The following is a 15,068-nucleotide window of genomic DNA, read 5'->3' as shown; positions in this document are numbered from 1 at the left end:
CACAAAAACTTTAACTCCGTGAAGTACATTGGATATACTGAAGTGTGGCTTCATTTGGGCATGTTGATAATAGCTTTTGGCCCAAAACAATAGATTCTGATCAAATAATGGTATTTTATTTAAGTGTTTGCAGAATCTTTGAGTATCACTTGAACTTCCTTAGCATTTGGTTGATGTCTTTTTATACTTCCAATCAAGGGACAGCCTAACAGATGCTGAAAATGGCGACATTCAACTCCAAGCACAACGTGCATTTACCACCAGGCGGCAGATATCCGAGGAAACAGAAAGTGCTGACCACCGAGAGTCTCCCGAGGTCTAAGTCATTTTCTTGTTCTAGATAATGGGCTCGCGTTACAGAAATGTAAAGCTATGGGTGGTTCAAACTTGTTCTGGTCATTTCAGAACTGGGAAATTATACGAGAAGATGAAGCCACCCCGTATGGCAATCACACCTCCCCGTCCCTTCCACCATCCAGTCACATGAATGCTCAGACTCATCTCGCAGAAGAATTGAATGCCAGACTTGCTGTTTCTGGAACTTCAGCCACCAGCCCACAAGTACCCAGCTCAGTAAGATGCTCTTAGATCTTGTTAAAACTTTGGGGTTTTATAGTACACACACTATTCTATCCAGCAAGTGTTACATGAAGTTCTAAGTAGCATGTGGTAGTGTGTTGGGGACTAGGGAACTCTCCAGTATGGTCATCTTAGAAATATCCTCCCTGATGGTATGAAATAGAACCATGGTAGTCCAGATTGCCAGTAGCATCCAAATGTTTGCCATGTCAGTTATATCTGTCCAAAACCCACCAGGAGTACACATGCAATTGAGCAAGTTGGGTTACTGACTTAGCAAGGGAGAACACACAGCCATCAGTGTGTTGGTAAGAGGCTGTGGGAAAAGACTTAAAGAATTTGTGTACATGCATGTGATTCTGAGGGCCTCTGCTGTATGTTGGATGCTGCGAAGAAGCAAGAGGAATTCTGGGGTTGTGTATATGTTAGTCTGCATTCCTTTACTTGAAAATGCTTCTTGGGAAAGAAGCAGTTTATTTAAGCTTCCAGTTAAGGTTACAGTTCAGGGTCAGGAAGCTCCACAGTTGGGCATCTCAGGGAGGCTGGGCATGGAAAAATGACTCACATGGTGACCCAGAAAGCTGAAAGCGACACTGGGCTAAACCTGAACTCAGATAATAACCCACATCCTTACAGGAACCATGTGTGAACATGCCCTCTCAGTAGCCAAGCCCCATCACCTGGCTTACCTCTTAGAGTCCATCCTCCACCCTTCCTCCATCAGCCATGAACATGAAGTCAACAGTTTGAGCAGCCTGCCTATTTTCAGAGAGACAGGTCTGCCTTTACCCATTGCAGTGTGTCTCAGCTGAAGCTATGATGGACAAAGAAAAAGGCAAATATTATTGACATGTTTTGTTATTGTAAAGAATGCATTTTGGTGTCATTAAACAACAAAACTCAGATATTTCAGAATAGTGACAACAGCATGGATGGAAAGACACAAGGAAAGAAAGACAGTGAGATTTCCAGGGAGGTTCAGGGTCAGGTGGTAAGGCAGGGAGTGGCTGAAGTGAGGAGGATGAGGCAGGTAATAAGATCCCAGAACAGTGGGTTCTGGGCACTTGTAGAGCATGACAGGATATGTGCACGCTGCAGAGCCCATGCTCTCTGGCTGCTGCCTGCAAGGTGGGGAGCAGACTGGGGGTAGGAGTGCTTGACACCAGGGCACCTTCGAGGCCCCTAGTGCCATTACACAGTGAAGGTGAGCTCAAGGAGGACAGGGTGTTTGAGTGCACATAGGAAAGAGACTGGACGGGCTTGGCTGCTGCCTGCAAAAGTGAGAATAGCCAGAAAAGAAACAAGGTTGATAAAGTGTGGATGGGGAATTTGGATCTTGCTTCGGATACCCACATGGAGGGGATGTTTGTTAGACATCCAAGAGCAGGTGTCCAAGATGCAGCGTGGCCCAGAGGGAGACGTGCAGAGGTGTCAGCCATGATGGTGAACAAGGCTCCGTCTCCCCGACATCGCTTCCTTTACACTCCTGACCATTTCCGGGGTGGGAGGAGGGGAGAGGTGTTGCAGTGCCAGGCTCTGAGGTACCCTCTTTCTGTTTCTATAAGAATCATTCCAGCAGAAGAGGCAGCTTGCAAGCCTATTCTTTTGAGGAACAGCCTACACTTCCTGTGGTGAGTTTTGTCCTCTGCCCCTACTCCACAGTAAATGTGTAAACTCAGCAAGTGGGGAGGGCTCAGGCTGAGCCCTAAAGCCGTCAGGTGCTGCGTTCCCAGCATTGCAGTGCCTGGGTTCCATTCCAACTTTGTTCCCAATTCTAGGTTCCTGTCCGTGTAGACCCCAGAAATTAGCTTTGATGACTGAAGAATTTGAATGCTTGGCACCCACAGGGAGATTCAGGTTGAATTCTCAACTTGGGCTTCAAGTGGCCAATTCCTGGCCATCATGTGTGGGGAGTGAACCAGTGGATGAGAGTCCTACTTGAGTGTCAGATGTTTTTTCTCTTTCCTCTCATTCCCTCTCCTGTCATTCCCTCTTATTCTCCTCTCCTTCTGTGTGTGTGTGTGTGTGTGTGTGTATGTGTGTGTGTGTGTGTGTATCTCCCACTCAAATTTTAAAAAATAAACATAGATAGATAGATAGATAGATAGATAGATAGATAGATAGATAGATAGATAGGAAGGAAGGAAGGAAGGAAGAAAGAAACAAAGAAAGAAACAAAGAAACAAAGAAAGAATAGTGTGTGTGTAGTGAGGTCATGTCCAAGTGCTGGGGACTGCAGGTGTGACTTGGGCTCGTCAGCTGGAGCACTGTGCTGGCTGCAGGTCTTCTGTCTCCTCCTCAGGGATAATGCCAGCATGACAGCAGCTTGGGAACATCACAGCTAAGGGGCAGGCTTTGTGGCACAGCAGGTTAGGCAACCACTTGAAATGCCCACATCCCATATTAGAGTGCGGGTTCCAAACCAGCTCCCTGCTAATGCACATGGGAGTGGTTTCTCAAGCAACTGAGTTCCTCGCACTGACTTGGAAAGCCCAGATATGGCTTGTCAGCCTCCTGGCTTCAGGCTGCACTAACCATAGCTCCTGAGACCACTGAGGGAGTGAGCAAGTAGATGGGAAACCGCTCCTCTGCCTCTCACCCCTACCCATCACTCTAACTTTCAGATACATACACTAAAGAACTTAGCACCTCCTGGGCAGCCCTCCTTTCTGAGCTCCGTGCAGAAAGGCCCTGCTGCCCTCCCTCCCGTGCTTACCATGGGCTGCTGCCATGGGCCGATCCTCTCCTCCTGCCAGCCCGATGTGCTGCACTTCTCACCTGGAAAGGGCCTCCTTGTTTTACTCACCACCCTTTGTCATTTTGAAAAGTGGGGTTGCTGTTTGCTCTTTTCAAAGTCCCTGTGTAGGGGATGTAAGGTCTCCAAAGCACTCTACCTGATACTGGCTCACTCACCCCCCAGCAAGAGCTGTGGTGTGAGACAAGGACACAGGTACTGAGCTGAGCAGGGAGGGGTACCTGCCTGGGCAGCCAACACTGACCACCACCTGAGGGCCAATGCCTCCTCCGTGAGCCTGACCCTGACTTAACGTCCCCTCTGTCTCCTCAGCCCAAAGCCTGATGCAGCAGAGGGCACGGTGTTTCTCCCATAGCACCTGGCGGTGTGCTCGAGCCAGCCCAAATGTGGCCTTTCCCATTGAATGACATTGTTCCCCAAAGAAGTGGGATGATTTGTAGGATTTGTCTGTTGCTTGTTTTGTAAGAACTAGGGACAGAGGGAGAGGCTGAGAAGGGAGCAGAGAGAGAAAAAAAAAGAGAGATCTTCCATCCGCTGACTGACCGTCCACACGACCACAACAGCCAGAGCCCAGGTCAGGCAGAAGCCAGGAACCTGGAACTTCACCCAGGTCTCTCGCATGGGTAACAGGAGTCAGAGCACTGGGGTCATCATCTGCTGCCTTCCCAAGCACACAAACAGGAGGCTGGATCAGAGGCAGAAGGGCCAGAGCTGGAAGCCGTGCTTGGATTTGGGATGTCAGCTTCCCGAGTGACAGCCTAACCCACTGTGCCACGACCGCTGAGTGTAGCAGATGAACAAGAGCATCTAGGGCTGCTTTATTCCTTCCTCATGGTGAGAGCTTTTCCCAGGCCTTCTGTTCCTGGTAGACTGGTTAATGAGTCTCTCAGCTCTCTGAGTTATAATTTACATAGCACAGGAGTGAGGGTATGGTTACAAGAATTTGAAAACTACACATGTCACTGCAAGTGAAACAGAGAAGCCCTCCCCTGCACCTCACACACTTCCCTTAGTACCTGCATCTTCTCTCCCCCACTGCTGCCGTAGTCAGACGTTCAGGGAGAGGTACTCCCAGGGTCAGCAGTCTGATGTGCCCGGCCTCTCGCACAGCAACCGCTTTCAGCTCCATCCACGTCCCTGCACGTCTCAGTATAGAAGGAGATGTTACACTTCATTTAGTCACCAGCTGACAATGTCCGGAAAACATGGCAACTTGGAATTGTATTATTTGCCGTCCGACAGCCCGCGCTCCTTGTCAGTGCGACGCCAGCAGCTGCTGTGTGCCTTGTGAACAGTGCCCTGCGTGAAGGGGCTAGTGGAGACGCTCCGGATCCTCTTGGGCCCTTGAGGGAAGCCAGGCCAAGCCTGGAAGAGTGAAGTGGTTTCACAAAGGACAGTGGGCATTTAGCACACGGGCCAGAGTGCCACGTTGGACACCTGCATCCCATCACAGGTGCTTGGTTGAAGTCACAGCTCCGCCATCGATTCCAGGTTGCTACAAACATGTGTCCTGGGTGGCCCAAGTGCTTGGGTCCCTGCATCCACCTGCGATGCCCAGCTGGACTTCCTGACTACTGCCTTCAATCTGGCCCAGCCCTTGCTGTTATAGATATTTGGGGAGTGAACCCAAATGGAATATTTCTTTCTTTCTCTCTCTCCCCTCCCCACCATCCTTCCTCTTTCTTCCTCTCTTCCTCTCTCTGTGTCTTTCTCACTCACACTGCCCTTCCCTTCTCTAGCAAATAAATATATTTAAAAGTCAAAACAGCAAAAGGAAGGCCAAATCTAGTACTGCTTTACAGAAACCTGGAAATAGTGACCCCTGTCCCTAACTCATCTGAAACCAAGAGCGTTTCCTCACCATTACAGAAAAAAGGTCGGGAGAACCTCTGAGTGCACAGGAAATGTGATTTCTGGGTTCAAATCTGGACTCCATTCTTTAGATGCAGCAAATGTTAGCAAGTCATGGCACTTTTTATTCAGCTTCAGTGTACCCACCAGCAGCGTGGACTAGTTTTAGCAGTTATCTCACTATGATTTGTGTAGGGGTTGACGACATGATGCATGTTCGAGCGTTAGGGTGTGGTGGCTGATGTGTTTGCTTAGAGGTGTTATCACTGTCATCATTGTCATCTATTCTAATTTCTTCCCAAATGAATGCAGTGTACTTTATTTTATAACTCTAAGATGTAATTTAAAATGCTCTATTTTACTAAATTAGACACAGATCATTTGTTTTCCATTGTAATAATGAAAAATAAAATGTGTCATTTTGAAAGAGCTAGCAGTGATGCAGTGCGGGCCTGCTTTAAGGATTCATGTCGGTATTTTATTGTCCTGTGTTCTTCCCTCAAGCTCTTGCCTACTTCATCTGGATTGCCACCAGGTTGGGAGGAAAAACAAGATGAAAGAGGACGGTCGTACTATGTAGACCACAACTCCAGGACCACCACCTGGACGAAGCCGACCGTACAGGTACCTGTGGCATGGGAACTAGCTTTCTGGGAGGGTTGAAACTAACTGTAAGCTCTTCCTCCCTCGGAAGTGTACCCCAGATACTTGCAGCACTATCTGATGACAGTCATCCCTCGGCAGGGGTGAATTCCAGGAGCCCTGTGGGTACCGACAACCTGTGCCTGCTCAAGTCCCTTCTAGAAAGTGGCACGCCTGGGTGTGACATGTGCACTTCCTTCCGCATGCTTTAAGCCATCTCTAGACTGCGTACGTTTCATGCTGTGTAGATGATGGTCGTAATATATTGTTAGGAAAATCTGTACATGTTCAGTGCTGATCTTTTCTTTTTTTATAGTAGATTCAATCCATGTTTGAATCCTCAGATGTGGAATCTTCATTTATGGGAAAAACTGACTGGTTTTTGTCATTGATGCCAAGTGGCTACCATTTCCAATGGCTCTGTAAAAGACATGAATTGGCCCTGATAATTCCATGAAACAAATCCATTGGGGACTAAAAGACAAAGTAATAGGGTCAGCTCTGTTGAGTGATTTTGCCATTTGACTCACTATGAGTATTATTTTCCTACAATATAATCTTGATGATTATTGCCTATCTTTTTAAAAACTATATATAACACTTTGTCCTTAGCAAAAGTGAGCACCTTTTGTAGTACTTCCCAGTAAGTTAAAAACATTTCATCTCCTCACCCTTTTTTGTTGAGTTTTTTTTTTTTTAAGATTATTTTTATTGCAAAGTCAGATATGCAGAGAGGAGGAGAGACAGGGAGGAAGATCTTTCATCTGATGATTCACTCCCCAAGTGACCACAACAGCCAGCACTGCTCCAATCCAAAGCCAGGAGCCGGGAACTTCCTCCAGGTCTCCCACGCAGGTGCAGGGTCCCAAGGCTTTGGGAAGTGGAGCTGCCGGGATTAGAACCGGTGCCCACATGGATCCCAGTGCATTCAAAGTGAGCCATTAGGCCACTGCGCCGGGCACCTGTTGAGTTTTTTTAAACAATAAAAAGTGTAGAGTACTGCAAGAAATATTTGTATGCATTACATCCTGCACTGACCACCGGTCACACATTCCCAGAGTCAGCTGCAGGTGCTTTATGTTTAACACACAGTGCTGCAAGAAAAGCGAATTCCTTGTAGCTGTGCCGTGGTCCTGCTCCCAGGGGATCCACTGCCTCAGTTTGAGTGTTCACCTAGCCTGTTTTATACTGACAGAGCTCAGTAATACAAAATGCTGTTCATGCCTGTGTCATTCACATTTTGCCTAGGTGTCGTGCAGTGTGAGTTTAGATCTTTTTTGCTCAGAATTGTTCGAAAGCCCCATCCAGGTTGTTATAACTAGAGCTAGTATATTTCTGTTACCTGCTGTTGACTGCAGTAGTCCATCATGTGTCTATATTATATTTCAGTAATCCACTTCTGTAGGGGCTATTTGCCATTCATTCAGTCAACACAACATTGTAACCCACCACTAGGTATGAAAAATTGACCAGGGCTGAAAGTCCTGAGGGAGTAGAGACAGCCTTGGCACAAGTTGGCACAGGCCCATCAGATGCACCCATGACAGACTCAGCTACCATCTGACCACTTAAGATGGGCACAGAATTTATAAATTGTCACAAAAGCAAGGTTTAACAGATTTAATAGAAATTCTGATACAACAGCTTCAAAACTTTTGCTGAAAAATTAACTGTGTTTGTTAGCAAACCTCCAGGGTTCAAGTGCCATATGTAAATGCATGTTGTGTTCAGGCTCAGTGACCTTTTTAACCACGGTCATGCATGAGTTTTGTGTAAGATACTACAGTGTGGTGTCCTGAATGTGCTAGGCCACGGTGGAAACCAGCCAGCCGCCCTTGAGCCAGAGCGCTCCTGCAGGCCCTCAGCTGCAGATGTCCCCCAGTGACCCAGTGCAGCAGGTGGCCCAGCCAACAGAAGCAGAGCAAGGATTCCTTCCCAGAGGTTGGGAAGTCCGGCACGCACCCAATGGGAGGCCTTTCTTCATTGACCACAACACCAAAACCACCACCTGGGTAAGTATCAGACCATTCCGTGTCAGTTCACAACAATAGCCAATAGCCTCATTTAGTTCTTGGTCATCTGTAAATGTGCATGACCTGTCTAGTATCCAAAGTACATTTATGTCTCACATTTTTTTAAATTGTTGTAGAGGTGTTCCTATTCACTTCCTATTGCCAGTATTTGGGTCCATTAGCCATCATGCACAGGAAGCTACTTAGTAATAATCCTTTAGCCTTACGTGAGACTTGCTGGTTAAGTACCATATCTCATTGACTGCCAGAAATACCTCATGAAGCTAGGTTGAACAAGGATTTTAATTCTAAAATAAGGCTTAAAGTTGTATAGTAGTTGGTGAAAATAGAAAAATTAAAGTGAACTGATGAGCCTGAAACAGCTTAAAGAAAACTGAAGCTGTTAATGCATGATATGGTGAAATACTGTTAAAATCATCAATGAATACTAATCCAAATAAATCAAACCTTATTCTTTTTTAAAATCTGAATTGACTTAAGACAATCTTTGGAGGCTTTCTTATCTCTCCAAAATATTGATACATTTGAGCATATAGGTACCCAAAAGTGTGTTCAGAGGGTCAGCAATAATGTACTCCAGGGTAATGTCTCGTGCTTCCTGTATTATGAAAGCCCAGTAGAATGACCTAATGTCCAAAGAGGAAGGCAAACCCCGTACAGTTCCTGTGGAGGGCAGAGTAAGTGTGAAGTCTTAGGGCTGCCTTGAGTTCTGGAGCCTGTCGTTTGTACGGAAGGCAAAACTATTCTAGCACAGGTAAAGGATAGGAACTATATTAAATTGTAATTAAAAGAGAATATTGTAAATATCCATTGCGATTCAGAGGGATGGCCCTAGAGCAATTTTCATTGTTTTAAAATTGTGTTTTGTATGTGTTGTTCTTTCTTGGCTCTGCCAAAAAAGGAAGATCCACGATTGAAAATCCCAGCTCATCTGAGAGGAAAGGCGCCCCTTGAATCTTCCAGTGACCTGGGGCCATTACCCGTAAGTGTGCAGAGCTGCCCCACCAACTTGGCAATCTCCTACGTTGCTTAGAAATATGGTGGTTCTAACGGTATTCAACTGTTTAAACAGTGGTTTTAACATGTGAAATCAGTGTCAGTGTTAACCTGTTCATGCCTTCTGAACCTTTAATATACAAATTAAGCTAATGCTCAGACCAGTGATATCTTTCTGCCTATAAATCTGAACCCTTCCTAAAATGTCTGAACTGCATCTTAATTACAGCCAGGATGGGAAGAGAGAACTCACACAGATGGAAGAATATTCTACATAAATCACAGTATGTACAATGTGGTTTTTTAGCACTTTCTTTTTTTTTTTTTTTTTGGTAGTGCTGAATTTTGTGCATGAGAAAAAAACAAAGTTTTGTTTTGTTTTCCCTTCAGATATTAAAAAGACTCAATGGGAAGACCCTCGGTTGCAGAATGTAGCAATAACTGGACCAGTAAGTCTCTGTTTCTGGGTGCTGTGATGGGATGGACCTCTCACCTGTTTCTACCTGGTTCTTCAAGGACAAGGGGTCAAGGGCATAACCCTACAGGCATTGAGAGGGACGTGTGTGCCATTCTGTCCCCTTCCCACTGTCCTCACTCCAAGCCTTCGTGACTTGGAAAGGTAGAATAAAGTCACTGTCTTGCTGCTGCATGGTGGCCTTGAGAGACCAGAAAGGAGAAGCCGAGTCCAGCACCTGCCACTGTCTGCAAACCCACGTGGTCCATCCTTGGCAAGTGAGAAGGAAGCCATGCTGGGCAGGGGAGGGAGCAGCTCAGACTGCGAACTTTTTGGCGGAAATCGCTGTCCATGCCCTTCTGGAGGCACACCCAGCTTCAGGCATGAATATTCCCATATGTGGTGAATTAACCACCGCTGAATTAGGTTCATGATAGGAAAGCCGTCATCCTCTGTAACACAGAGAAGTAAATTTCACACAAATAAGTAAAATTGAAGATACACTTCTTTTAGATTACTCTGTCGCAGTTTTGATGTGCGGTCTTTGAAAATAATGGATAAAAAAGGCAGCTGCTCCAAGTTCAAGGGAAAAGTACATTTTTCAAATTGTTGCTCTAATGGAGAAATCACTGTGAAAGTCCTTTTAGAAATGGAAAATTTTGTTTCTAATATTTCTCTGCTTGGAAGAAATTTCCTCTTTCTGGCTTGTTGCATCTCAAGAATATTACATGATGAAAATTACAGCCAAAGGAATTGCTGCACAAAACTTTACCTTAAACAGAGAAATTAAAATTTTCTTTTAAGTTTTGTCCTTGTTTGGCTTCAAAGTAAACTTTTCTTTTCTACAGTCTCTTTTAATGCCTTTCCCTTTTGCTCATGAAATACCCAGAAAAGAACTTTTTAAATTGTTCCAGAATAAAAACAACCTAAACTTTTTCCAATTTTTTTTTCCAATTGAAGGCAGTGCCCTACTCCAGGGATTACAAAAGAAAGTATGAATTCTTCCGAAGGAAGTTGAAGAAGCAGGTTAGTGATAACACGTAATATGTATTTAGCAACCGTGATCCTATAGACCAACAGTAATGGGAAAAGCAATGGAGAACGTGTGCTGTTCGTAACAGTTTGGGGTGGATAATTTCTCCCAGGAAAAGGATGTGTGTTTGGTGGCTGTTAGAGGGGCATTCAAGATCAGAATTATTTTATAACTCTGTTTATTTTTTCAAGATGTTTTACACAACTCAGAGATCATATTCAAAGTTTGTATTAAAGAGCTGTGACCTGGTGTTCCCTCGGGGGATTTGTGGGATTTGGTTTCTGTAGGATCTGAGCTCAGGAGATTATCTTCTGGCCTCATCTTTGATTGTGTTGGAGGACCTGCTGCATTCCTGTCCTGCTCCGACTGTTATTTTCCAGTGGTAATTATTCGTTCTCTAGGCTTCAGATACCACACATAACAACAGATTTTTGTATATGTAAGTTCAGCTGTGAATGGAATAGTGATCATGTGACTCAACTTTGTGTGCTTATCAGACGTCTTCTGTTATCACACATTCAGTATGTCTGGAATTCAACTAACTCATCATCTCCCTATCTTCTATTGGCGTCTACCATTTTTTAATGCCTTTCTCATCTGCTCCTTTCTGCCTTTACCTGCAGTTTAGGAATACCACCACTAGGTGGCAGTGATGAGTTACGCAGTCTTTCAGTCTAAGCCAGAAGCCTACTATCCCAAAGATCAAGATGGTGGATCTGCAATTAGAAAGTTTTCATACATTAACAGTGGGCAGCCTGCTAGTGCAGGCACCCACATCCCATATCAGAGCACCTGGGTTCAATACCTACAGCTCCTGACTCCAGCTTCCTGTCAGAGATGACTCTAGGAAGGATAGCTCAAGTACCTACATTCCTGCTACTCAGGCATCTGGCCTGCCCACTGCAGTGGGCCACGGCAAGCATTTGGGGAAAGAACAGTGGATAGCAGATCTCCTTCTGTCTGCATCTCTTCCTCTCCCTCCCCCTCTTCCTCACCCTCCTTTCTCTCCATGCGTCTCAGACAAACCAAATATATAAATCTTAGCAAAAATGAAATATGATAGTTTTTTTAGTATGACTATTTTATGGCCTACCAAAATACTTCTATACCAGCAAGCTTTTAAGTTCATCTTTAAAAATAACTTAGTGTCAAAATTACTCTGGAAACTTTTCTACTCCTAGGACTTGGAATTGTCAATCATATTTTTTTTATTATGGTAAATATTTTTATTCTGTAAAAGCTCATCGACTTTGGTTTTAATATGAGAGTCAAGAAGAAAGGTACTAGCCACTGGTTCACACTTCCCACAAGCACACAGCAGCTGGGACTGGGAACTCGAGCTCAGTCTCCCATAGACGCAACTGCTTGTCCAGCACCTGCTGCTTGCTGGCAGGAAGCTGGAATGGGGAACAGCGCTGGGACTCCAGCATGGGATGTGGGCATCCCAAGCAGCCGGATGCCTGACGAGAACGCTGTGATGGAGCGGAAATGCTGCTTCTCCATTGGCTGAGCATGTGTAAGCATGTCACACATCTATGCGTGCCTTCTAGGCAACAGGAGGCAGGACACAAGCCCTGTTCACAGGCCACAGAATGCACAAACCATAACGAAAGCACTCATGTTTTCTGAACTCTCATTCCTTAGCAGCGCTCTTCTCGGTAGGATGTAGTATTCATTAAAGCTCTATAATGACTGTGCAACGAAGGAGCTGTTAGCACATGCTACAGGAGAGAAAACCAAGGCATGGAGAGGCTAGATTATGTGATCAAGTCCTGGAATGATTCAGAAGGAAAGTCAGATTCAGACAAATGGTTCCTCCCCACCCCGCAGAGCCCATGTTCCTGACCAGCTCATCGTGTACTGGGGATCAGGAGACAGGCTGGTGGCAGGCAGCACACAGTCTTCAACAGCATGTGAGAATGAAGCTGGAGACACAAAGAGGTCCCACAGAGTGTCAGAAGCAGCAGGGGGAGGCCCAGGCCCCAGATCCTCGCTGCAGCAGACAGCCCCTAGCTGGATGCTAAAGGTGGAGTCCCAGGAAAGCAGTTAGCCCAGCAGTGAGAGCCCCCCAGCCCGGGGTGGGCTCCTAGCTCTGGCCACTGACTCTAGCTTGCTGCACATGTGGCCTCCGGGAGGCAGCAGTGACTGCTCCAGTCTAGGTTCCTGTCCCCCACATGGCAGACGTGGAGTCAGTTCTCACTTCAGTCCCAGCGCAGCTGTGTTGGGGGAGTGAACCACTGGAGGTGATTTTCCCTATTGCTCTCACACTCTGCAATAATCAAAACTTCTAAAAACAAAATCCACATGTGAACAAATCACAGCAAAAAAAAAAAAGGCAAAACTTTAAAACAGATGAAAAACACTATTGGAAGCAGGTGCCTGAGCAGCTAACCCTTTGTTCTTCCTTCTCCAGAGTGCCTTGTGAGTTAGGACTGCAATGGCTAATGTTGAGCTCATCGTGTGTCAGATTCCTCACACACACTGTCAGTGCACTGTGCCCTTACAACTCAGAACAGCTCCATCGGGAAGCTGCTTTCCCTATGTCATCGCTGAGAATGGTACTCCTTAGAGGAGACATGTCACTTGCCTTAAGCCACGCACTTGCTAAAGGCAGAGGCAGGTTCTCAACATAGGGCCTTACTTCTCCATGCACGACCCCTCTGCCTCTCCATTCAAACCCTGTGGTCTCTCCCACAGCCCTCTCCTTTTGCTGCTCCATTACAGATCCCATGTGTCTCTCTCCCCGTGTGAGCTTTCCTGGGGTCTTTAGCTAGCCTGTGTGCTTCTTGTCTTTACTCCTTAAAGTCAAACTCTTTTATTTTTTAAAAGATTTATTTTCATTGGAAAGGCATATTTAGAGAGAGAAGGAGAGACAGAGTAAGACCTTCCATCTACTGGCTCATTCCCCTCACCACCACCACCCCCCCCAAAAAAAAAACATGGCCAGAACTGAACCGATCCAAAGCCAGGAGCTAGGAGCTTCTTCCAGGTCCCAAGGCTTTGGGCCATCCTCTGCTGCTTTCTCAGGCTATAAGTAGGCAGCTGGATGGGATGGAATCCCAGCTCTTAGAGGTGGATTAATCCAGTTGAGCCAACACACCAGACCCTGAGACCACACTTTGTACCCCCTATCCCATCAGGTTCTTAAAACCCAGCAGAAGGATCGGCAGTCTGGCTTCAAGCTGCTTTTCAATCGTGGATGGCATCTCTGCCACCTTCTTTCTCTTCCCCATTTGTTTTCTTTCCCCTCCTTTCCCTTCTGCGTCTGCTATGCCCTCTGGCTGTTAAAGATATTGCATCCCTCTCCTAGCACTGCTTTGTAAGCTGCCATTCCTTTCCTGTTCTGTTCCAAGACTTCCCACCAAGACTTCTTTGCTGCCTCGTCCTCCGTCAGTAACAAGCCTTTTTTGCCCTTAAGTGCTTTGCTTGTGTCTCCATGTTTAGCAATTGTCCTGCTCTTTGAAGATTCAGAGTTAGTAGTTTCACATGCACACACGCACACGCACGCACACACACACACACACACACACACACACTGCACTAGACTCCTTGTGGAAGCAGCCCCTCTTCTGACATCGGTTTGCTACATTTTCCCCTCATGCCCAACCCGTCTGGGGTACCCACCCGTTATGGGGCCTAACCAGGAACAGGTGAGTAACGTGTGAGCACCGGCTGCCTGGCATCCAGCTGCATGCAGATCCTGTCTTGCATTGTGTTAACCTGCATAGGCAGTGGAGGGAAGGGCTTATGTTGTGCTCACCCTGCGAGTGCGCTGTGTTTCTCCTTCTCCCAGCATTTTTGCTTCCTGAGGTTTCAGTTACTCATGATGAGCTGCAGCCTGAACACATCAAGTGGAAAATTCCAGAAATCAGCCACTCGTTTCTCACTAGCTTTTGTTACAGGAGAGTGTTATATTATTCCTAGTGTTACTCTCTTAATGTGCCTCGTTGACAAATTAAACTTTCCCCTAGGGTATGTATGTGTAGAGAGAGCATACACCAGTGGGGTTTGGCACTTGGAAGGGACCCCCTGTGGGACAGGGCAGCTGCGGGCCAAGCTTTCAGTTACTGTGTTTCTGTTGGACTTTCCCTAAATACATTGAAAATAATTTTGTTTTCCTTAAGCCAACCCTGTTTCCTTTTTTTTTTTTTTAGTGTTGAGTGTGTGTTTTAATGATTTCTACTTGAAAACTGCACACACAGCACTCGGGAGTAAGATATTCAGATACCTGGTTGTGCATCTTATAACCATGTCTGCCTGAAGGTTGGTTCTAAACACAGCAGCACACAGGCCATGCAGCAGCGCAGCTCAGCGCTGCACTTCAGGAACTGGAGAACCTTCTTAGCTCCACCATTCCTCCACCTGAAAAATGGAGACGTTCCTGGCTTTTTTATAGTCTGTCATGAAGAGCTCCTGGCTTAGCCCATAAAAATAATTAAAATTGTGTCTGGTACAATCGGTCAATGTTAGCATGATAGATGAAGCAGAAGAGAGTCCGAGGGAGAAAGGTGACGGGCAGGGAAACAGGCGAGCAGTGGCAGACAGCAGCGGGCCTGTGGGACACACATGGGTCTTCACTGGGAGTTGGGATGGAAAGGACTGTTGATTGAATGAGCGTTATCACCACAGTCACCAGCCTCTTCAAGTGGCAGTGTCACAGGTGTGTGTTATGACATGGTAACTGAAAATGTATGAATTCGTTCATACCATGGCAGCAGGACTGGT

At 46.1% G+C, this 15,068-nt stretch overlaps 1 protein-coding gene across 6 annotated transcripts in view; it reads left to right on the top strand.

Annotated features, from left to right (window-relative positions):
- The window catches only part of NEDD4 (NEDD4 E3 ubiquitin protein ligase), a 125,799-nt gene that overhangs the window by 94,291 nt on the left and 16,440 nt on the right, over positions 1-15,068 (top strand). For 5 of the 6 annotated variants that reach the window (XM_040968753.1, XM_040968751.1, XM_040968749.1 and 2 more), the window contains 9 exons: positions 199-316; positions 406-573; positions 2,145-2,210; positions 5,690-5,809; positions 7,636-7,839; positions 8,762-8,842; positions 9,086-9,140; positions 9,247-9,305; positions 10,271-10,336. In XM_040968753.1, coding sequence (XP_040824687.1) covers positions 199-316; positions 406-573; positions 2,145-2,210; positions 5,690-5,809; positions 7,636-7,839; positions 8,762-8,842; positions 9,086-9,140; positions 9,247-9,305; positions 10,271-10,336 — 937 coding nt within the window. The remainder of the gene's footprint in view (positions 1-198; positions 317-405; positions 574-2,144; positions 2,211-5,689; positions 5,810-7,635; positions 7,840-8,761; positions 8,843-9,085; positions 9,141-9,246; positions 9,306-10,270; positions 10,337-15,068) is intronic. The other variant, XM_040968752.1, reaches the window with a different exon arrangement.

The sequence above is a fragment of the Ochotona curzoniae genome, unplaced genomic scaffold, assembly GCF_017591425.1.
Source record: "Ochotona curzoniae isolate NIBS_2020 unplaced genomic scaffold, NIBS_Ocur_1.0 scaffold_4701, whole genome shotgun sequence".
NCBI lineage: Eukaryota > Metazoa > Chordata > Mammalia > Lagomorpha > Ochotonidae > Ochotona > Ochotona curzoniae.
This window is presented reverse-complemented; position numbering and strand designations above follow the sequence as displayed.